Raw genomic sequence first — 25200 nt, forward strand, 5'->3', positions numbered from 1 at the left:
GGATCTTATTGCCTACATCAGTGAGAAGGAAGAACCCGTTACTTCCTCCACAACCCTGTGAAATCAGGGACTTTGTGTCATGGTAATCAATTTTTCCTTTTCACCCCTTTCTCCTTCTCATCTCTGCCCCAGATAAGCCCAACTCCTTAGGAGCAGTTGTATTTTAAGTAATTCAGACTCAACTGTAGAAATTATTCAGACCTTACTATAGAAAAGCTTTCATCATTTTCATTGAAAGTTTCTGGAAATAATGAACACCTGGGTGCTGAGTAATGACATCAAGTCTGGCCTGTAAAAAGCTTTTCCTGGAGAGACCTGCAATGCAATACCAGTGTAACTATCAGTGACGGCAACATCTGGAATGCACACAGACAAGATGACAGAACTGAAACACTCTGGTACAAGGAACCGGCAACACTAACTGTGAGGCAGAATTTATTTGAATTCAACTGTGGCTTAGGGTTACCTTCTTTTATTGTTCAGACTAGCGTGAGCCATCACAAATGCCTGGGTTTCAGTCGCTTCCTTCACTGGCACTATATGGTCTGATGACAGGTTCCCTTCTTGTTGTTTGGGCTGTCCGCACACTTTATCAACCTGTATGAAAGGAAGGGAAAGGAAAACTGGGTTTGAATGGAGAAACTGATTTACAATTGCCCAAAGGTCAGCTTGTTCCTTGCGGCTGGTGTTTACTGCAAGAGAAGGTGTCTGGGAGAGAGAAAGAAATTCTTCTTCCAGGACCTAGAAACTAGCCGTCTGCATTAGAATGACCAAACTATGAGGCAGTGCAGAGCCCTGATACCAGAAAGCCAACAGCCACTAGATACCAGACTATAGTACACCTGGAAACAGGCTTAAATGGTGACACCTCAGTATAGATCGATTATAAAAGAGATTGACGGAAGTATTGCCAAAACCAACTTTTATTTAGAAACATACCTGGAGTTTGAAGGTCAACAAATTTTACTGAAACATCTGCCCCATATACAGAGAGTGGAGTCTTATGTCCTATTTGGATTCTGAACAGGCGTATAATCAGAAAATAACCGAGCTTTCCAGCCTTTAACTAGACAATGTTCCCTTAGAACAAGGCAATAAGCAAAAGAATTCAGCATGAACAAATCAATGTCAATAAAGTCAGTGCACTTCCCTTGGAGAAACAGTATCAAAAGAGAACTCTCAGTCCTGGGAACCATCAGTGCCTTCGAACCTGGGTTCTCAGCACTAACACTGCTCAGCTGTTTGCCCTTGCTGTCCCCTTCCTGGAGCCTCCCAGGGGATTTCACACAAGAGCAGGAGAAAGCAAGCTTGCGTTTATCCTTTGTGCACCGTGGATCTGGCAGTGCTCCTGCATCCTGCCACATTTATTTGCTCTAACAGCTTTAAGTGACAATAGTAAGACAAAGCTCTTCCCTTCTAATCCACAAATAAGTCATATGTAACATTTTCACCTACACTTAAATCCTCAAGCAAACACAAAAAGAAGACAAAGAAAATCCTACTGCCGGTATGGTACTACTAGAAACCTTAATCACACAGAATCCATCATCCCACACAGTGTTGAATTTGGTATCTCTTCTCCAGTTTTCCATTATAACCCAGGGAAGACAAATTATTGCTTGTCTCTGCACTTCACCACATCTGTAAAACCCTTATCAAGTCCTGGCTGCCTATCTGCTGAATATTCCAGAGCACCAAAGTCTTCAAATAATTTTCTCTCTGCCCCTTTGCACCACTATGTTGCATATGGGTGCGTCTGTGGCAGTACAGGACAATTGTCTCTCTCCCATCTCCTCCTGGAAATCTACTGTGATGTAAATCTAAAAGATATTTTCCTCTGACAAAACAGACAAATCAAATATGACAAGTGGGAATTTGTACGAGCGTGACATCTAACATCAGTCTTGGGTGTGTAAGTTACAGCTCGGTCCAGTATAATATGCTGTGAGTGATCCAAATCTAGCAACTGAATGCCAGCATATTGGATTAACACTGACATACCATCCGCGGTCAGAATAGTAACCAGTCCCCTCACTCAGCACTGAGCACTGTGTATATTGTTCTGGTCTCACCAGGGAACACCACCACATTGCTTTAAAACACAACTTTGTGAAATAAAATATTTTATTTCCATTCCTTTTAAACTTCTGAAAGAAATAAAGAAAACACTCTGCAAATGAAAATATACAACAAATATGTCCTTTCAAACTCTCTGGAGCTGGAGAGAGGGGTCAGCTGGGCTACATTTCCAGTACAGGATTCTCTCTCTTCTGTGCCCCAAGTTTCCCAGGTCTCTGACAACATACAGACCAAATTGCCAACATAGATTTCTGCAAGATCCATCTTGGATTACATTATGTAACTAATGTTCAGATCTTCAAATTACGTATATCTCAAATCACGTCACTGTGGATTAGACAGCTTTAACCAACTAAGAGAGCAGTTTGCAAAAGCAAGGTAGTTCTCATACACATGGGTGATGAAGAACTCCATGATTTTTTGGGGGCTTTTCTCTGAGAATTTCAAAGAGATTTAGTCATCATTTTTGTTATGAATCAATAGTTTAAGCAGCCAAATGAAAATACTCACTTTGTTTTGATTTGTATTTTTGAGACCGTAGAAATAAAATGACTGTTTAAATTGCCAAACCTTAACTTTTGGGTTTTCTTTTTAACTAATACTTCCAGCTTCCTGCAAATCTAACAAAACCACAACACTTGAGCAAAAAGTATTTCTCAGTGGAAATTTTTAACCAATTCTACTTAATTAAAGAGAAGGTGAATGAACCATCCAACCATCCGATGAAACAGAAGGTCACATTATTTACTTTTTTTGGGGGGGGCGGGGGGGGGCTCGCAGGCTTTTCAATGCCTCTCTTCTCATCAGTATGCCAAGAATCACTGGAAATGCTCCCCAGCTTAAACTGCTTGGCCTTGTGTGCAGGTAGATGCCCTGGCCTCCGTGGGCAGATCAGCCCAAGCCCGGCTTGTCAGGCTGCTTCCACCAGTGCCGCAGGGGCCTCTGCAGTTCCAGCAGAGATGCTGGAGGCCCTTCTGTAGCCTTCTCTTCCCACCCCTCCCAGTAGGAAGCTCGAGTTACCATGATCACCTGATCTTCTTTCTTTCCCCTCTGCTTCTGCAAGGACAGGGGATTTCATCCCACCTCTGCTACCCTGGTTTGTACAGATGGTTTGAAAACTTGTACCCATGAAGGTAAGAACAGCAGATGTCTGCATGCAAAGACCAAACCCTCCTGTGGCTCTTGAGTTACTCCCAGTTGCTAGAATACAGATTTTGGATGAGTTGAAGAGAAATCTAATTGTATTTTTCTTTATGTGGTCTGACTAATGTCTCATTGAAACATACAGTTTTCTGCAAAGTAAAATATGATAAAAGGCTAAATTTTACTAGCTAAACTTTGGCAGTCACAAAGTTGATAGCAGAGAGCACACTCCTGTACAGAAAATCATCTTAAACTTCCAGCTAAGGTATTTATGAAAAATAAGTTAATGTGGTGTATATTAAAAAGCATAAGGAATGTCATTTAAGAAACAATATGGTGTTTTCTGGAACTGGAATACAGGGACTCTACTGCTACAACCCACCTGTCAGAACGGTAAGAACATGGAGGGACCTCCTCTCATCCTGATGTCCACACCATCAGTTTCACTCAGAGCTCATGAATCCAATGTCACCACCAAAAGGAAAAATAGTGCAACTAGAAACTGGGACTGGATTTTCTAAAATATACTTCCTTGTATGAATTACTTACTACTTCCATGTTACCTCAAGTCTTTAGTTGTTGTTGTTCGGTTTTTAATAAAAGCTAAGACTCCTCTACTGACACTGGCGAACATTAGAACTTGACACAGAAACAAACAATATCTAGTATTAGGAAAGGTAAGAGAACTACCCAACATCAGTTGTACAGAACTGGAGACACCCATGATAAAATAACAAAAAAGACTAGAAACAAAAAACCCACTGCTCTTTTCCTAAATTCAACTTTTAGTTATCTCAGAATAATCGAGAATCAACATAAAGAATGACTAAGTTCATTTACTTCTTTGATTTTTAAACTTGAAAATAAGCCTAACAATCTTATATTACTGAAAGAAAATCATCCTTCATGAGCTATAACACCACTAAGGTCATTTGTCTTGTTCTCTTGGATGATATTTAATTATGTCTACCCTCTAACAGTGAACGCCTACAGCTGAAAACTAGTATTCCTCATACATCATCATCTGAATTCTTGATGTTCCACAATTATATACACTTTTATTAGGCTTAAAGTTTTTGTTTTTGTTTTTTTTTTACTTATACACCAATGATTCTACTTAAATATCTTTCCAACAACCACTAGCTACATTTCTTCTCCTGTGAATTCTTCTTTGTAATGGAATACAGACTCATATACATGCATATATGGATTATTTGACCTCTTACTATTTGTTCTTTAAAAGGATGGCTATTTACAATTATTGCAAAGGTTTAACAAAATAAATTGAAAAAAATCTCATTTGAAATCTTTTGAACTCTTGCAGCTTGAGCAACCTTAAACATTGAGGTCATATTTAATATACCTAATATAATCAAACAAGGGAAAAATGTCATGCCCTTCTAGATACTGAAAGCATCTTTTCTCCCTGAAGCAGGAGACCTTTTCACTAGTTCAGAAGAGTCATTTTCTTTGATTTTGTAATGGGAAGCTTAGTATTTTAAAATACAAGATTTTCCAGTGATCGAGCTTAAAGTTAATACTGAAATGCTGACACGTTTTTCAGCAGACTTTTCTCCCCAAGCTGTAACCCAGTCCCGCTCAGCAAAAACCCAGAGCCTGGCCGAGCACTCTGCCACACCACACCCCGCCGGCAGCAGGACTGCGCACCCCACCACTACGCTTCTGATTACAAGTGGGGTTTGCTGCTTCCAGCTGCCAAGTCCAAAGTGAGGGAAGCAAGAAATGCTGAGTTATGGGGCAATGAGGCTTCAATTCTCAGACTTACATGCCTGCTATTAGAACTCATTTTGCTTGAGTCAGACACACCCTTGTCACTTGATCACCAAAATGCCAGAAGACACCAACAAAAACCTTGTTATTTTCTGCTGACCAAGCCAATGACCAAAATTCATTATGCAAATACAGTGCCCTCTCCTTCGGAGGGGCTGCCACATATCACTCTCACATTACTGCGAAATGTTCATTTCCAACGCTCACAAGATGAGTGGGATCACATTTGATAAAATGTAAGCCAGGGCCAAACCGTGCACAATTTGCTCATCACCACTGTCTGCAGTTCATTGAAAAAATCTTATACTCAGTGAAGAGAGGCAATAGCTGGGAAGAAATATATAACAATGAGAAGAGATAACAAGTAACTTTTGATTTTGGCTTCTTTTAAATATTCTCTTTGTAATACGTTACAGATTACAAACACCGCATTTTGCTAGTAGCAAAGTTCAGCCACACATAAACAAACTACGGGATAATTAGTTCAACTGCTAACCCAAGCGAATTGTATTTCACTTGGGAGGTGAATATTCTCCTGTCTCGTAACTTTTATCTATTGGACAGATTAATGTAAATCCATTTCCTACAAGTCTTGTGAAAATTGGCAGATAGATATAGAACTGTTATTAGATACTAGATTCTACCGAGAAGTATTATAAATTTTTCAGAAGCAGGAAATGCTTCTGTTGAAGTTGACACTTAATCAGACATCAAAGAACCAAACCATGAAACTTAAATCCAGACAACACAAGGCTCTGCACGTTCTGCTGCCTGTGGAAAAAATATTTGGTTTTAATCACGATTTGAATTACAGCAGTATTTCTAGGTTCAATTTTGCAATCAAGATACAAATGAGCCAGAAACATACACAACAAAGCGCTGTAAGAAGAAAAGCTCACGTGAGGAAACTACAAGAGACAAATCCTGAAAAATGATGGATGACTACAAATATACTGAGATATAGATCATCCTGTACCTTTATGAAACATCTGGGCTCCTGTCACAATTATGCACATCTCACCATCCTGTTCAAACAAACAAACCAAAAAAAAAAAAAAAGAAATCAACAGGAAAGTAGCAATGTTGTAGCAAGAATGCAGAAGTAACGGAATATTATTTCTGATATGGATTAATTGACGCTGAAATCTGATTTGAGTTCCCTCATTTAATCCCATCCATTTCAATGACCTTGCATGCTTTGGTGTGCTACTGTTCTGCACCCAAAGCCAAGGAAATTTGGCCTCCTCTACAAGCGCAGGGGGATAAGGTACTTCAGCTACCAATCTGAGAATACTTTCTTGCTCCTCACTAATGCAGAAGTCTGTCACTACTGCTAACACTGACAGTGCTGCCTCCTGTCTCAACAAGGTTTGAAAAAGATAACTGTAAGAACATTTGGATGCCAGCTTGCAGAGTTGTTTGACAATATCGTTCAAGATCCTCACAGTTTTTCTCTGGGAACTGTATGTCCCATATAAAAGGGATAAACAGCGTGTAAGGGTTATTTAGAACCTCAAAAAGCTAGGAGATGAAATCAGTAAATCCAGAAAGTTCTAATAAATTCCCTGTCTAAAAAGTGGGCTATAAACTTCAGGCAGTCATTTCAAGGTCAAGGGAAAATTAAAGAAGACCAGGAATCAGTTATACTTCAGCCATACAACAGAGTTGCTGAGGAAATGCTTATCCAGAACAGGAACGAAACTGTCATGCTAGTACAGAACGGGCAAGGTGCAAATCACAAAGCTGTAACTCAAGTGCTTCCAAAGTCTCTCCACTGAAAAGCATGTATCATTACAAAAGTTCACAAATTGTAACATCTCCATTAATGAAAAGCACAGTTATTTCCTCTTCTCTAAGGAACAGAAGCCAAGAAAGATCTCAGAGGACCTAACTGCATGGTAGGTTCAACCAGGTAGGGAGCTGGACTAGTAAGCAGGTATGCAGACCCCATTCCAAGCTCAGAAGTGCAAAGTCATTTTTCAAGTATACATACAAACAAGTGGGGTGCCTGGGGAGAAGTAGGACAGTCATAGGGATCTTCAGTATTGCACAGGATGTCAACTCACACAAGCTTCTCAAGTTAAAAAGGGGCAGGATTCAAGCACACAGAACTTACAGGAGAACAATTTACACAGATGCAATCAACCTCCTCTTGCACATTTCTAGAAAGAGTCCAATCTGATGCTTTACAAGGCCAAGCAGCACTCCTGGATGCCCTTATAAAAAGCATTACTTAAAAACCCTGTTCAGGAGTATTCTGCAAACAGCCCTGAAATTGGTTCTTGAAAAGAGAAAAGCAAGCGCTGTATTAGGAGGCCTTGGGTTTATGTGAATAGACATTGTTGTCTTTTGTAGGCTTCGTCTGCAGCATAAGAGGCAACTTTTCAGGCATCAACAGGGTGCGTGCAATGGTCAAGTCCTCCAGCAGCTTCTTGAATGAATCACATTCTACAAGGCCTTCTCCCACATTAAGAACTCAAATTAGGAGCAATGAGAATTTGGTGCCTTATTCTACAACACCCTTAATAACCAATGGTTAGATATATGAACAATACATATATGAATAATATAGGAACAGTACCTGAAGAGTAACGAGCACTCCCCTTCTCCCCCGTAACAACCCCAAGGTTCAGCTCTAAATCACTCCTGACAGTCAGCCACTGTTGTGACATTTGTCCATAGATATTGACAGCCTGGAAAGGCTAAGCTCAATTTTTTAAATTAATTACAATAATCTAGTGTGGAAGGGAAATTCCATTGGGAATCAATCCAACTGAGTCATTTTTAAAGCTCTCAGAAAGATTAGGTAACTTTAAAGTTAGCATATGAAGAAAATCAATTAAAAGATTTTCAATTCAAATTTCTCTTATCACTTCTCAAATTAATTACAGTGTATCAAAATGGTATTGCCTGTTATGTGTTTATTATTTATTCCCATTCTGAAGTGAAAGCAATTACCAAAATACTGCTGGAATTTCTCTACCACTGCAAGCTCACAACACAACTAACAGCAACCTTTCGAGGTTTGTTCTTCAAAGGTTCAGTAGTCAAGCACAGAAAGTAGCACAGAAAGATCATACGTATTACAGAAACAGGGGTATATATAAAAAAGAACATAAAACACCCATGCCCTCTTCCCTAGCAGGCAAGTGCTGTGCAGACTGAGCCCAAGCGCAGCAGGTAGCGGTGCAGCCAGAAGTTCCCAGTGGGAGCTGCTACTCCCACAGAGGATGGCAGCCCCAGCCCCACAGCAAGGGCAGGCACCACGTCACCTCCGCAGGCCAGGCCCAGAGGCAGTTCTCCTTAGCCCGCTGCAGCCAAAACAGCCACGGAAGTCTCAATGCCAGGCTTTGGCTGAGCAAACAAGGCTCATTTTGAGCCAGCCCACTCAGAGATCTCTCCGTCACTGGTTGGGATGAAGGCTGGTTACCTCTGGCAGCAGGGACTGACAGGCAGAGAGATCCTATCTTTGATTTGGGTAGGTCCCTGGTCTGGAAAGAACATCTCTCAGACACAGGTACCTCCCTAGCCATCTTTAGTCTGAAAAAAACACGTGGCGCTTTCATTCGCTCTGTAGGAGATTGTAAGATAGCAAAGAGCTACAAAAAAGACATTTTAACAACAAATTAACATTAGCAATGTTGATCTGTACATTACTCCTTGATGAAGCCCCACAGACAGAACCCTTTTCACTAACAGCAGCTAGTCTGATCACCAGCCAACACGGTCAGTCCCGCTGGTTTAAGTGACCCTCAGCTGTCCAGCAGCAGGATTCTCAACATGCCCCAGTGATAAAATGAATGAAGAATAGGCTACTCCTTACAGAAATGGTTTGGCCAAAACTGGGCCTACTTTCCAAAGTCACTGTTTGCAATGGGAACTAATTCATCATTACTGCAATTATAACTACTACAAAATTGCAGGAATGATTTTGAAGAACTGGCCAAGTAGACTGCAAACACTCATTCTTTATATACAAACAAATAAAAATTTCTAATTAATCACCAGGAACCTGAGCCAGATCTGATACAGGGGTAACTTGGTCACACAATTAATTCTATGAGCATGCGATTCAGCTTCATTTTCAAGTTTAACATACTTTCAGAGGTGGGCATCAACAGTGAAGTATTCAGGCACAAGCTCAGACTACTGAAATACTCATTCCAGCAGGCCTGTCGACATATTCCTTCTAAAGACAGCTTTAAACTGAAGTGTTTTGTCTCCAGTCTTTAGATAATGCAAACAGAATTTTCTCAGTAGTTTTCACGTGGTTGGTACTATGTAGTATATCCAAAAGAAGGCAGTGAACACTAAGACAGAACAAGATTAATTTTTGCCTACTCCATGACTTACACTGATTTGGTGTCTGTAAAATACTACATTAATTATATAATTATGTAAATAAAGTATATAACTATTCTTGTTTTACAGGCTCTCAAAGTATTTGAAATGCTTCTCAAAGCCATTGTGCGTTCTCTGTGGCTCCCTTCTCCCCTTCAGGGGACTTGAAAGCTGGATTACCTGAGCTGGGGATAAGCCCCAGGATGGTAAAGGGACAGGCAGAACGTCCACGCTGGAGACAAGGTACCTTGGGGTCACAGGCTTGACAGCTCCTGGCCAAACTCTCCCTTTCTCTGCAGCCAGAGAACGACTAAAAATTACATATATCTTAAGAACCAAGCTTCAGGAAAATAAATGGAGGAAACGTTCCCTTACAAGTCACAGCATTTACTCCACATCTTCTTGAGAAAAACTGTTTCCATTACTGTAAGCTGACATCTCAGTATGCTCAGGGATATATTTACAGGAAAGAGCATCTCTATTACAATGCGTTAATGCTACAAACATGACACAGATCTTACATGAGAAGGGTCAAATACATGTTATTTATTTGGAGCATTGTTATACCTACACAGAAAACATTTGCCTAAAATTATAATTAAGTGCAACAAAACCAAGGTTCATTAACTTTTGGCAAAACGTATAAATCCTTCTAAGACGTTTTTGCTTCTGTTCACCATCACCATGAGCATTTAGCTGAATAGGCAAAATGCCTCAACTTTCTCTTCCAAAAGAAATTCGGAAAGTGAATCAAAATTATATAGGAGACCAGAAGACCATGATACTTTCACATTATCACAGTAGCACAAATAATGCAGTAGGTTTTTTCAATCACTAACTAAATATGTCAATAATGTCAAGACCTCCACAGAAAGTCCAAATGGCCTTCCATTTTGTAAATAACAGCAATATAATAATTATATAAATATATATAAATATAATAATTATATAATATAATTATATTATATAATAATTATATATATATAAATATAATATAAAAAGACTGGTGAACACTTGCATTCAATTTTTCTTGAATGAGATTATAAATCATTTCCATTATCATCTGCTAATAGCTGTTGTCAAAATCAATGTTTTCTCATGTGTTTTTTTTTCCTGAACACAAATCAAGTGATTTTAGATGACACTGAAGACTAGTAATTACTCAAGACCTGTAACAATAGTAAACAGCGTAATTATCAGGGCAGTAGCACTTGTTTAAAATATTTAAAACATTTTTCACAGAGACAAGTATATTATAAGAAAATTCTAAGTCTTCTCTCCTGCATCCTAAAGAAATCACTTCTAATTCAGAAGCAGCGTGCTGCTTACAATATGTACCAAAATAGCCAGGTTCCCCCTTTGCTTCAGAACCTCAGGCAGATGTTACTGGCAGGCCATCAGAGAGGTCTGGGACCCAACACAGGGTGCAAAACTCTAACTTCTCCTAGTGTCTTGATTCATTGCACATATTGGGACAGACCTCAATGGCATTAGCAGGCTTTGGGTTTCTAAACGTGTATGGCAGGCAGACTGCAATATTGCATACCTGGTGAAAGAAAGGATGCTTTGAGGATTTACTACAGTGATTGATTAATGTGGATCTTTTTAGGACTATAAAACCATTAATGTCATTTACTGCTTGAACATTTCTGCTGTTGAAACCAGGTAAAGATTCTAAATCTCCAAGTTCAAGTCTGAACTGCAGATCAGACCTCTAATATTTTACCTATAAATTTCAACAAGAGAGATCTTTCTAGTAAGACATTAAGCAAAATTTATTTACTAGTATATGTAACCTGTTTTCAACCTAAGAGTCAAGGGCCAATTGATGATTAAAGAAAAAACAAGATTCAAGAAAGCACTGTCTTAAACTGCCTTGTCTTACTCTGCTGTGTAGAACTCATTTTGACTATTCTCAGGATGCTAGAAAGGTACCATTATGGCAGTTTGCTGTTAGGGAAACTGGAACAGTGGGAAAACAGAGCTGAAAACAAGGATAAAGATGCTCATAACAGATCTATGACCACAACTCCCCATTATGCTTGCTTCATCACTGACCCATTTTTTGTTTAAAAAATGACACCACAAATAATGATGACAACCGAAGTATCTATTTTAAACCACCATACCTAGCCAAGGAGTCTTGACTCAAATTTCTTAGTTTAGAAGCCATTTCCTCACCGATGGCACACAAACTTCTGAGACCCATTCATGCACTTGTCTGGCCCACTTCTGACGGTGATGTGCAAGACCATCAAAAAAATAGCCTTTCTTTTGGTTTGAAATTTCTCAGATTTTGTCTAAAACCTCAGACAAACAGTCCTAGGAAATATGAAGGAAATCAGACAGGATGTTGTCAAGCTGGAGGGTAGTGAAAACTTAACATCCTGACTTTTAAAAACACCTCATAATCCAAAACAAGTCCTTTTGCAATGTTAAGTCTTACTCATTTAAAGACTGCCAAATTCAAGCAGAGACATCGTGCATAGTCAACAGCAACAGTTATACCAGCCCTTTAATAACTGACTGCATCCACTTAAAAACTAATCACCTTTTTGTGGTAAATGACTGGATATGAGCTACCAGCTCCAACAACATGCTCAATCAGTGTTAACAATGCTTTCAAGAATCAATCATGCTTTATCAACCATGTAGTAAAGCAGCACACTATGCACCACACTACTTCACTTAAAAAGCAGCACAGTGAATGTGTGCAGTGCTTTTAAGCCCCACTCAGTGTACGGAGAAAGCTAACAGAAAATTGGGATTTTTAGCACAGAACATGAACTTGCAGAGAAATGGTGTCCCAAAAGGGCACATGACTGGATAACAGAAAATTCTGAGCCAGCAATCTGCCATTAGCGGCGAAGGCAGCTAATAGGTACAGTACATTGGGTGTTGCCAGCAGCCCAGGGAAGGTGATCCTTCTCCTCTATTCAGCACTGGTAAAGCCACACCTGGAGCACTATGTCCAGTTCTGGGCTCTTGGCGACCTTGTTGAGCAGGGAGGTTGGACCAGATGACCTCCCATCAACCCTTCAAACCTCAACCATTGTGTGCTTCCACAAATTCACTTTCTGACTTCCTTTGTGACTCCCATGATGAGTCACCTAAGGGTAACCAACACCCTTCTCCCCCGTAAGTACACAAGAATGGGGCATTTAAAACTGGATGCCCCTGTTGGATGTGCAGATCCTTAATCACAGCGTAAGACACCTCACAAGACCCAAACCAACCAGCAGACAAAGCATGAGAAAATAACATGTGCATGGGTGTACACAGAACTCTTTAGGCTTTCTCCAGTGCTTGAGTACTTTCCTGAAAATTTATCCCACACCTGTTAAATTCAAAAGCACACGATCAAGATTTGGTGCTTTTGTTTCCTACCTCCAAAAGGCGCACAGGGCTTCCTTTCCATATAGGACACTGCGAGGGTTTAAGCCACTCTTTAATGCTGAAATACCAGCAAGCTGGAGGCAAGAGAAGTACCAAGATTGATGGGAATCCAGTACAGTTATACTGCTATCATTCAATACATATTATAAGCATTTCCAAATAAACAAAAATGAAATTTGAATTTCAGTAGGTAAAAAAAAATATATATATAAGTTCAGATGGCTCACTGAATGAAGAGCAATTAAAAAGACAAACCAATCAAACCACACTACCAAAAAGTACTTCAAAGGTTCCCAGTCAGAATTTTCCCACTTATTTGCAAACCAATAGTACAGTATAGCATTCACAGGTCAGCTATGTTGTTGGTGAGATAACTATGCTTCTGGGAAGTAGTCTTCTCACTTCCAGCTAGTCTTGAGTAGCATTTATCAACACTGCAACTTTCCCATCATACAGCATTTACCTCACAGTAGGCAGTAACTATTTTTATCCCTGTTTTTCAGACAGGGATGCTAGGGCAGGGAGATTAACAAGTCTGAGGAAAATGTGTAGAGCAGGCTTGCAATTGACCACCTCCTGACAGGCAATACAGTTCTCTGACAATTCAATCACATTCCCCATTCAAAAGCTCTGGCAAAGAGCCTGCATGATTACATACTTGCATTGCCTACCTAAAACTCTCGGGAATTGGAGAAATTGGGCTACAAACTTCACAAGAGCGTGGTCTCACAAACATCCTGCCTCTGCAGACCCAAACATGTAGACAGTCCAGGCATGATGCACCCAGTCAAAGCCCAAGACCACCCAGCAGCCCAGCATAGCAACAGGAGTTGGCAATCCTCAATGCAACCCAACTTATTGTTTAAGGCTGTAATTAAACTGCCCTGAATACAGAAACTTGTTTCGCTCACTAATTGTTTTACTTACTGTAAACAGGAACTGGAAGCAGTTGGTTTGAGCTATATAGTCTATGTTCATCTGCTTTTCAAAATATGTACCACGAGTTTTTCCATGAATAACACACATTTCTTTATTTCCTTCAGTGAACTAGAGAAGAGTTCCATTTCCCTTTTTCTCCAGCCACAAGAAAGCAGCACAGGCTCAAATTGAAGCTAAATTAAACCACTGGTGCTTTCAGTGTGGGTGCCAAGAGACACTGCCCTCATAAAGCATGCCTACAATAATGTAAAACAAAGGAAAAGAAAAAAGTAATTTACTGTTAGCTGTCTGATCTCTATTCTTCGGTCTCAGTCGGATGGCACCAGGCTCAGGTCTGGTAAGGGCAGACCTGCCAGGTCTCGTGCTGTGAGCACTGCACCTGCTCGGCTGTCGCAACACAGCACCCTGCCTCTCGCACACGTGCTACACGGCTCTGCCGCTTCCCACATTGACCCAGCAGCAGATCATCTGGTTGCATATGCTGCTGAAGATGCTGTAACTCGGAGACCCTTTTTCAGCAGCAGCCACATTTCAACAACACTCCCTTTGCCAGAAGGTCCCAACAGCCCAGGTCCCTCACATGCACCCTTCGACGGCAGTGCTCAGCTCACGCAGCTCTAGCAGCAGTTCCAATGCTGTAAGTATTTTCCCTGTGAACTGACAGTTTTGAGGGAGCCCCAACTTGCCTTCCTTTTATTCACAGCATCTTCAGCAGCATATGCAACCAGATGATCTGCTGCAGAGGTAACGCAGAACGGGAGACAGACGTCATTTCACTCTTGGTGCCCACAGCTCGGCTTTCTTCCTCCGACTTCCTTATATAACTAGGCTCACTGTAATACCAACCTAAGCAGCATCCCACTAGGTTTTGATCTTGCAAATTCTGGGGTACTTTCTCCCAGATTTAACCAATAAATGGAACAAAGGTGCTCACCTTTGTGAGATTTCTCATAGAGCATTGTTACTCTGAACTACACCACACCATAGAGTGCTTGATGAGAAACACAGCGGGGCGCAAGCTTTTGCTGGGATAGGTGAAGCACAAGGCAATGGCAGTGTGGTCTGCCAGGTACACCAATCTCCTAAGAAAAAGTAACCTCAGACACAAAGGACTTACCGACCATCTACACCGTGGCCTTCCTGCTGCTTTGATCAGTCATCTGAAGCACCCACACGTACAATTTTATTGTGGCAAAACCTCGTAGAAAGGCCATAGCGTGAATGGAGATTGGCACCAAAATCCCTTCATTTTGTAATTTTTTTTTTTTTTCCAAATTAGAATCCCAGCAACTTAATAAAACACAGGAGAAGTTAAAAAGTAAAACCGGCTTGTTTCTAAACAGGTCTTAATATAGTATGCCTGTGACAATGAAACAGAGTAAATGAAAAGCATGCCGATTCCTGTTACTGAGTTTGACCATGCCCTTGGGTAGTACACGAAACCCCAGAAATGCAAAATATGAAAGTAATAAACATACAATTGCTCAGAAGTGATAATGATCTCTGTGAAACAAAATCTGAGGATTTTTGGTGGGCTTTGATGATTCTGAACACGGAATTAAGCTGAACGTATTTTAAATTAAACCTAAAATAAAAACAGCTGCTGGAAAACATGCATGACCAAATTCTTCATCTGAATTTATGCTGCTTTTGGCTATTTTCTTTTAGATTTTAAACGATCACTAGCATTCTGTATATTTAACTCCAGTATGAAGCAAAGTACAGTAGCTACTCTTGGCATCCAGTTAAGCCAATCTAATTTCATAGATGTTTGCTTAACAACTCAGGACCACTGCAATTTCCATCACAGTGAAGGATTATACCACCAAATAAATTTATTCACTGTGGTAGCTGTAATTCTATGTGCATTGGGCCTACGAGATACAGTTGTTTAGATTCATGATGTTCTTCCCACTGCTCTGCTGGCTACTCTTAACACCCAATCACCCAATCAAAAAAAAGCATAGTTAATTATTTTTCCTAAGAGTTAATTTTAAGAGGAAAACAAGATGTATTCCTAACTGGAATTTTCCAATATGACAAACTCTCATCCCATTACCAAAATAAATAAATAAAATTAGACTGCTTAAGAAACAAGAGGGAAGACCGAGGAGAAATGACTCCATTTGCTGATACATACAAAAAAGACTATCCCATCACAGCAGGCCAGAGGGCAAACTTAACAAGATGTATACAATACACTTCCACTTGTGATTAAATTACCAAATACAAGATATCCATGTCACAGTGGAAATGTCCTAATTGAATAAACTTTTCAATACCATTTATTTGGGAATCTGACCTCCTATTCTCAATACTAGAAGACTTGGTGGAAAATCAAGGAGAATACAAAATATAATGTATTCTGCAGTATTTTGAATTGAAAGAGGTTTTCATTCTTGTGATATTTTTGTAGGTATCAAAAAAACTGTAAGCCATGTTTATGAATAGTTACAGTTCCCTTTGCGGTTGTTGGTAGGATGACAGCAGAAATGTAAGCAATTCATTTCATGGTACACGGAAGAAAATTGTTGCCTGTCGCATACTCAGTTAGTTTTAAGACCTAAAGGCTAGCTGACATTAGCAGTAATACACCAGTACACATGTAACCACAAAAATACAAATAAAAAAAAAAATCTTTTGTTTCATGCTCAGCCAGAGCAAATCAGAAGAGTCCTGTGAGAAGTCACTTGACTGTTAGGTACCAGAGTAATGGACACTATAGCAGCCTTGCCACTCTGAACTAGCTCTGCATTCAGCCAACCCCATTTAAAATGCTCCAAGGCGGCTGAAAAAAGTATTTCCAAAACCAATGTTCTTATGAATTAAACCAACAGCTGCTTTATCATCACACACACCTAACTACGTTTTGTTTGTTCCTTCGGTGCTGATAAAAAATTTAATTCCCGTGAAATTGTTTCTCACTCTTTGTTTTAATCACTGTAGCATCTGCACATCTCAGAAGACTTTTTAGTGTGAAGAAATCTGTTATCATTAGCCTACAAAAAAGGGCACATAACCATAACCAAAATAAGACAACATGTAACTCCATAAACACCAGGAGATAATTTTTAAAAGCTACCCATAGACCTGAAATGTAGTGAAATGTAGACAAGAAAAAAAATCCATGGAATTGTCTTACGTATTCTGAAAAAAACAGAAGAAAAGAACCATGCATATGCTGGACTACTGATAATCCATCCTAGAACAAAGATACACTTTTATTGTTTTCCACAAAGGCTAAATCTCCAGCGTTTCACGTAACCAAGTTCTGAATAAAGCTGTCCCTGACAGATGTGGAACATAACACAGGAACAGAGCTTTACTCAATTCATAGCACTTAAGAGTGAATGCTCCAGCTCCAACAGCTGTCTGCTTCCTCAAAATCTCAGTTTCTTCTCCTAAATCGCCTACAAGACGATGAGTGGGATTGATACAAGGCCAGAGTTTCAGTTTTACTCTTTCCTGACCCACAAAGAATTCATTTCACTCCTTCCTTCCTTCTTGACACCTGACTGACACCTGAAGGGACCTACTGGCCTCACACTGCCTGCCACAGGGCCCAGTTCTGCACCTATGATGCTTGATGCTATTTGAGGAAACAACTGGGCAGCTGAAGTATACACTTTATACTATATATATACACACACTATATATACTGAGTAAAAAGGAAAGCAATAAAAAAATCAGAACTCTAAGGAATTTAGCCAATAAAGAAAGGCTGAAGAACCTGGTACCAGTAGGCATGGAGAAGATATACTCACAATCTTCAAGTACATAAAATCATGCTGCATGCAACATTAATCTATTCTCTATATCAAGAGAAAAAACACATGCACAAGATAGAATGAGTAATAACAGGTTGCAAGGGTAATTTAAGTTAGATATTGAGAGAAATTTTCTTAAAGTAATAATGGAAAGATTTCAAAAGAACGTCTGGGGACATTACAAAATTTCCATCTTAGATGTCTTTAAGAACAATTTAAAAAATATTTGACAGAAAGGCCTTAAATATAATTATTTTTTCCTTAGGCAGGGGATGGGCTACATCACATGCAGAAGTCCATCTGCCAATCCTACTCCTCTAGGATTAAATACTCATTTGCTGCAAAGATGAAGCATTTTGCCTTAAATACTGGCAAAGAGGACAACATCGAAGACCTGTGTGAAATTATATCGTAATCACTTCAGACCACAAGTCCCCATTGAAGGATGCCATTCCAATGACATGGGAGCAACTCCGGCAGTAGGTCTCTACCTCCTTCCTCAATCCTCAGAGACCAAAGATTTTTGCCCAATGGCAAGTACTCAGTAGTCTCGACCTCCTGAAAGCATGTGCTTGCTGTGTGTTTCTTTGTTACAGGATATAGCATTGCTTTCCCCTGCACTTCTTACTGTTATTTTAGTTGGAAAGACACTCTCCCATTATCCCCGTTATTCTTCAGCAGAATGTACTTCCAGAATTGAATTTTAGTTAGACTCATTTGAAAGATAAGTAGGATTAACAGGTTAATTTTGAAGAATAGGTTGTGCTTGCACTACTGTCTGTAAGGAAATTTTTGACTTGGAAATAGAGCCAGAATACTTTTAAAAAACACAGCCCCATATTTACAACAGCAATCTATCACCAGTATTTACAAATGGTGTTTCTACTCATACCCCTGTAGCTGTCCATATTTTGTCTTGCAAGAAGGGAAGATACTCTCTTCAGCCCTGGATTCCCTTAGCACCAATCCCTGCAAGAAGCAAGTTTTCAACAAGAGCAGCAGCAGGCTTCAGGACTTGCTACTATTAATTATTCCATATGCAAAGAAGAGAAACTTGTATCATTTCTGAAACATTCCCCAGGAATGTTCCAAGCTTCACTTTGAAACAACACAGGGCAAAAAGCTTTGTTTAAAATTAACCTATCAAATATAGTCCAAACAATCTATGGGGGCCAGGAAAACAAGAGGAATCAGTTTTCAAAACAAAAGCCACAAAATTAAGGTCTTCAATGGCAATAAGTAAGCAAACATGCAATTCAGGCGGTATCAATCAAGATTATGCCTGCTCTTCCTTGGCAGTCCAATTCAATACTAATATTTTCCTTTTCTGTTGCTTCAAAACTGACCATTCAAAAACAATTGGGAAAAAAAGGAAAACCAGGGGTGAAGCAAGTACTTTCCAAATATAAATAGAGGCCTATAAATAGAGCCTTTTGAGGGGCTGAGGATGTAAGAACGGCTGACATTCTCTCTACTCCTGCCAGCCATCTACTCCATTGCTAACTATTACAATAACTATATACGGAATTACCATAACACAGCAAATATTAAGAGTTCACTCCCAACAAAGACACACAGATATTTGGCTAAGCATTTTCTTCTCTTTGCAACCACGTTATATTAAACTCAGTTGAATAGCTTTTCCAAGTTTTTCAACAGTTTTCATCACAGATGGGCGTTTACTTCCATTTCATTATCAGGATGTATTTACTAAACAAATCCTAATTAATGTCAAGGTTGTCAGGAATCTGACCTTTTTGAGATTGCAAATTTTACTAAGGCAGTGAGCAAGCCATTTTCAGTCAGAAAATGTGAAAAACCACAATTGCAACCATTTTAACACAGTTCCTTAAGAACACTTTTTGCTTTGCTTGGCAAATAAAGACAAAAAATGTAGAATATTAACATCATTAATTTTGATTTTTAAAGGCAAGAGGAATTTGTGTTCTCATTCAAAATAGATAAACCACCTCTTCAAGTATATGGGCACAAGATCTATTTTGTAAGAGGGAATTCAGAAAAGTCACAAACATCAAATTCATTAGTTACAGAAATATACACAAATATTTCATTTTTTGTCACATTATCAAAATATCCCAGAAAACATGTTCCCCACAGACCCCGCCATTAGAGTTAACCAGGCTTTGCTCTTGACTCGTTATCTGTAACAGAACTGCAACCTAATTTAACTTTAAATAATTGTAAATAATATTACGTGAATTTCCAATTTACTACTCCAATACCATACCTACACTTCTGATGTGTTATTATCACTGCTGTACAGAAGACCTAGGTTTGAAATATATAAAAAAGATAGAATTTTAAAAAATATATATTTAAACAAAATTTTTTACATCCTGACTTTGTAGTAAATCATGTATATTCTTCCATAGGAGTATATTCTATATGTTTAGAAAGCTTCTACATTTACATTGAAATATCAAACAAGTCATTTTAACAATTTGTGTTTGGGTATTCCCTGTGTAAGGTTTTGAATGGGAACTGCACCATTGCAAAATGTTTTTTATCATAGGAATGCAAACTGCACACTCCCAAGTAAATGAAATGGGTACATAAAAATGAGTTAGATACTATGACTCGGAAGCTAAAGAAACTTCCAGACACTCACAAAACATGGTAATAAAAAGGAACAAAATTATATTTTGCTCTGCAAATCTCAATATTCTTTTTCTCCAAAGAGTATTAGCTCCCTAAGTAATTCAAAAATAGTAGACCCAATCTTGACAGAGAATGCATAACTTTTCATCCTTTTAAATAAGATATTTTTACTCAAAGAAGATTTGAAAGTTTCCACAAGTTTTAAGTGACATAAAAACTTCTTCACAGAGGTAGTTCTCTTCAGAGGTATAATCTTACTATTTTCACCAAGGGCCTGTTAAAAGAGTTTATTTGTGAAAGGATAATCTTCTGCAGTTTGAACTTTCTCACCAAGCTCTCCTCTCATTGCTATGCGGTGTGGGAGGTACGTCTGCTTGCAATGCCAGCCATGTCTATCGAATCAGAACTAACCTTTTGTTCCAGATATTTTCTTTGCAACTTTTTTCATCATTAGACACTTCCAAGAAAATCTACTTTTGTACTTTTGAAGCATTGGTGCCTTTTAGATAATTCATTTCCAAGTTGGTTTGAAATAGGAAAGATTCATCATTTTATGGAAAGCCATTCAAAAATGTGGCTTTACTTTGTCACCTCTACTTTGTGAATGTTAGCCATACAGCAACGTAAAAATAAAAGGAACGTCGTCTAAGATACTGAAACACAAAATTACAGAGTCCAAAATTACAGACCAGACGACTGATTTCTATTACATATAAATAGCAACAGAATAGTATGACTAAGACAGTAAATCAGTTTCAGGAAGAAAAAAAGAACGTAGTAACCATCAACACTAGTGATTTATGAAAACACACTAAGGAGATCAAAGAAAGATTGATGCCTACAATCTTCATTTCACTTTATGAAAAATAAATATTTCTTGGAGAAAAGTATCCATAACTTACACCGCAAAAAGATCAAGGTTTGTTCACTCAACGTTATACATACATATAGCACACATAAAGCACACATGCAAGTAGCCTGCAGTGCAAAATACCTGTGGTCTCTGAAGGAAAACAAAGAATTAAGCATGTCAAATTAGATCATCATATTAAATAGACATTGCTGATACATCAAGAATGCAGCCTCACCAACAACAAACAAAAAAATAGAACTTGATATAAAATTAATCTTAAAACGTGCACATTCTTTGTTTCTCCCTACAGTGCTCTGTATTGCATTTTCAGTCTATTTAAGAAAAGAAAACTTGGTAAGATCATACACTGGAGTAGTGCTAGGGAATCCAGTAAAGAAAAAAACAGACTTTTTGTTAGCCAAGCCACAAAGCATTGACAGAGACTAATTCATCACAAAAATGCTGGGATGCCTGACAGCTGAGTGACGGATCAGCCCCGACTCACTCCCTCCTCTCCAAGAGGAGCCCCTTTGATACGACATGTCTGCTCCTGCTGGACAGCACAGCTCACGAGCGCAGTGCTTACATGCATGTGCTTAGCTCAAGAAAAAAGAGGACAACGGGCACAAAAGCCTTCACAGGACAGCTGAGAACCTACTGGGTGAAGGAAACGTCTTGTCTGATGTAAGGGAGCATTCCCACACCTTTTCCTTCCTTCCATACCTCCCTCCCCTTGCTCAGGAGAGACTGCTGTTCTCTCCCAGCCAGCAGCCCACGAGTGCAAGGCACCAGGCTTCAGCAGCACACCCCTGGGCAGCCACAGGGACCTGCTGTGCCCAGAAACCCCAGTGCTGCTGCGCAGGCACTGACACTAGAGAGCAAGCCCCGGCTGGTTCAAGTCACCTGCAACACAAGTCCCTCCCCCAGCCCCGAAGTGCCACGGAGAACGGGGTCAGCCCTCCTAGGCATCGGCCCTTCTGCTCCTTGCTTTAAAACTAAGCCTCTGCTTAAGTGCTTTATGGGACCGGGGCCAGAACACTCCATTTCTTGCAAACTGAGCCCTATGTTTTTATAGCCATAACATCCATAATGCTAGCTTGTTTTTTCTGCCAAACCTCTTTTCCCTGAGCATTGTTTATTTTTCAGGATTGAGCTCAGTGAAGGGTGGGGGTTAAGCTAAAGCACAGTGGCCTGATTGCCATCCGTGTTCAAGGGACAAGAAGCAAGTAAGCAGGCTCTCACCTTAGTGCTCCCCAACTCTGCAAGGGATGAGCAAAGCACCACTGGGATACATCAAAGCGAGGCTCTCCCATTCAATTTATGAAAGAGAAGACTATATGTAGATGAAAAAAGTAGATGAAAGTAATACTAAGTACAAGTTACATGGATTGGATAGCTTATGCTTTCAATAGACATGTTTTTCTGGGTATTTTTAAGATCTAAAACTCCATGAGATAGAAGAAAAATGAGTACTTGGAAAAATACTTCAGAATCAAAAGCCGAAACAAAAATACTTGCCAAATCACTACAATTAAAAAAAAAAAAAGTAATAATAACATTATTCTAATCATTCACAATGTGCTGGTGAGAAATGACCCTACAATTGCCCTTAGCTTTCACACTTGAAGACCATTGAGCCTTTAAATACAGAGGAAGAAATGGGCCAGTTTGGGAATTTTGTTGGAAAGCCATCTCCAGAGCACCTTCTTTCCTCCTTTCCCAGCTGTCAGCACTGTCCGGTGAACAACACCGCTCAACAGGAGCCATCCTGGTCCCACTGAGATCATCTGCTAGGGCCAGCATGAAGAGAAGTACATGGCTCTATCCCACACAGCCTGCAAGGCTGCACAGCTTTGAAGAAATGAAATCCTAGCAAATTTTAAAACCTTTGTTCCCCTTCTGCTATTAAAGCAAGAATACTTCTTAAATTAATTTCTGAGAACAAATTCTCTAAGAAATGTGGGAATAACATTGAGCAGTAATTGAAAAGAATTTACTGTCTTAAGGCTTGACTCAAGACAATTCAGATGCTAAGAAGTGCCCATGAGGTCTTTGGCAGCAGGCCAATGAGGCACTGACTTTCTTGTTCACTCCCTAACCTTTCATAAAACATTTACAAATAAACAATGTACACACAGGGAAAACTGGAACTGCTCAGAACTTATAATGACAAGCTAATGTTTATATTCTTGGTCCCCTATTAACACAAAGAAAATCAGCCACTACAAAAACATAAAAGCAAAATAAAACTTTTTTTTTTTTTTTTGGCTAGTTGGCTGTGTTTGTCTCTAGGCTCTCCATTTTTGATCATCTCCTCCCAAGCATTTCTGGGAGGGTGACTGTGATCTTAAAGGACTTTGACACTAATATTTCCTCACATCTCACTTAACATTTATCCTCTGAAGACAACGCTTATCCTTCCACACAACTGTGTATTTGCTGTCACTTGTAGATGTTTGGAAACAGATAAAGATGCAAGACCCAGAGTTGCATGGGTTCTCTGCTCCATTCCCTTTATGGAGGACAGAAAGGACAAGCTTTTGAAGTTATTCAAATATAAGATGCCCTGTTGCTATTCCACAGCATAGCGGATCACAGGGGTCTCTGCCTCTGTGCAGATGTTACAAAATGGTTTAGCCTGGGCCACCAGTTGTTCTGCATTGGTCCTATTGAATGTGGCCCTGTAGGCACTTTTAACGAAGACTGTCAAGAGTGAATATTTTGACAAGCTTGCAATGGCAAGATAAAATCAAGTAGACTGTAAACCGTACAAGTTCAGAAGCTGTTGTGTCCATGAAAAAGGCCAACCCATGGACCCCCCAAGTCAAATCCCTGGCCTGATCCATACTGTAAAGTTCAGCACCGCCTCGTACGCCTATGATATGACCTGATGTACAGACATCACACACCAAGAAGAAACTTCATTTGTATGCTGAAAGCAGCAAGCAGCAGCTTTTAGCTGTAAAGTTCATGTTGAATTTTCTTGCCACTTGAATCGGAACAGAAGAAATAACTTGTCAACCTGAAAGCAATCAATTGCTGCTTTGGTTACCACTCAAATCCTGCAGCTGCTGCAGGTAGAAATTTACTGATAAAGCTCTTGAAAAGGTGGTTTCCAGCACTCCCAATGCATTTACAAACATTCAATATAAGCAACAGCTGTACGTTGCCTTCAGTCGTCAGTTACGTTTCTGGAAAATAGTGAGCTACATGCAGAGGCAGCAAACCTCCCAGGTCAGTTCAGCAAAATAAGCACAGCTCTGTTAAATTCTTTATTAGACTCACTCGAGAGTCTAATAAGAAAGCTACCTAAAGAGAGACTGCTTGCATGCCTCTTCTGCTACTGGCACCCACTCCTATTTGAAAGAGGGGAAGGAAAATTTCCACTGGCAGTCTATATAGCTGTTCTTTTAAAACTCAACTTTATATAGCTGACCTTTTAAGTTAAGGATGAAAAAATTGCCTCAGAGTTCAGAAAAGCATTCTCAAACAGTTTTGCACCATGACACCTCCAGAGCCAGAAACTGCACCCTAGGTGAACCATCTGTATTTGTGATGGAGATTTTACATCAATGTCTGGACATAAATATTTTCCATGCTAGGAAACCATAACTGTCCCATACTGGAGCTACAATAATGCCAACCAAAGTTTAAGTACTACGAAAACTCATGGAAAGGGAAAATGTAACCACTGTCTACTGGAGCAAGGGCGAGAAGCGTGACCTTGGGCTCCTTACATAGCAAAATGCTGGGCATGTTATTAGCATGTTCCCAAGAGGCTGGGTGTTCTGAGACTCAGATGAAGACACGGAGCACTGATATTGTAAGCGATTGTGGCTCCATAAACAGCTCTTCTACAGTAACCAGTAAGGGATATGCAGGTGGAGGTCTTTTACCTCCTGACAACATCATCTGACTTTGATGATGTGCTGCCATGCACATGACAGTGTTGCTGACTCCTGGCACTCAAATGGAGAAGGGAAAAAAAAGATTCAGCATACTGTACCTGTTGATAATGAATTCAAGGGAAACAATTTCTGAATCTTGAGATCACCAGGTGAACTCCTCAATCCACGATAAATGTGGAAATATTGTATAACTCTTATTAGAACTCTGTACATCTTATGCCAACAACCAGCTCTACAACAAGCATCCACCAGAAACTATGCACAGCCAACAAATAAAAAAAAAAAGTTCGAAGTGATTCAAGAGGCCCACCACATATTGTACTAGGAACCATAAATGGTCTAAAACGAGCATTGAGTAAGCGTC

The 25200-nt window shown here is 39.6% G+C and overlaps 1 protein-coding gene across 3 annotated transcripts in view; it reads right to left on the minus strand.

Moving 5' to 3' along the window:
- Nucleotides 1-25200, minus strand: part of LOC118247058 (glypican-5-like) — a 378790-nt gene that overhangs the window by 244889 nt on the left and 108701 nt on the right. For all 3 annotated transcript variants that reach the window (XR_007708644.1, XM_035544740.2, XM_035544741.2), the window contains exon 4: nucleotides 467-597. Coding sequence is in view for 2 of the 3 variants with exons in the window: in XM_035544740.2 (XP_035400633.1) it covers nucleotides 467-597 (131 nt within the window). In the remaining variant the exon portion in view is untranslated. The remainder of the gene's footprint in view (nucleotides 1-466; nucleotides 598-25200) is intronic.

The sequence above is a fragment of the Cygnus atratus genome, chromosome 9 (assembly GCF_013377495.2).
Source record: "Cygnus atratus isolate AKBS03 ecotype Queensland, Australia chromosome 9, CAtr_DNAZoo_HiC_assembly, whole genome shotgun sequence".
Classification (NCBI taxonomy): Eukaryota; Metazoa; Chordata; class Aves; order Anseriformes; family Anatidae; genus Cygnus; species Cygnus atratus.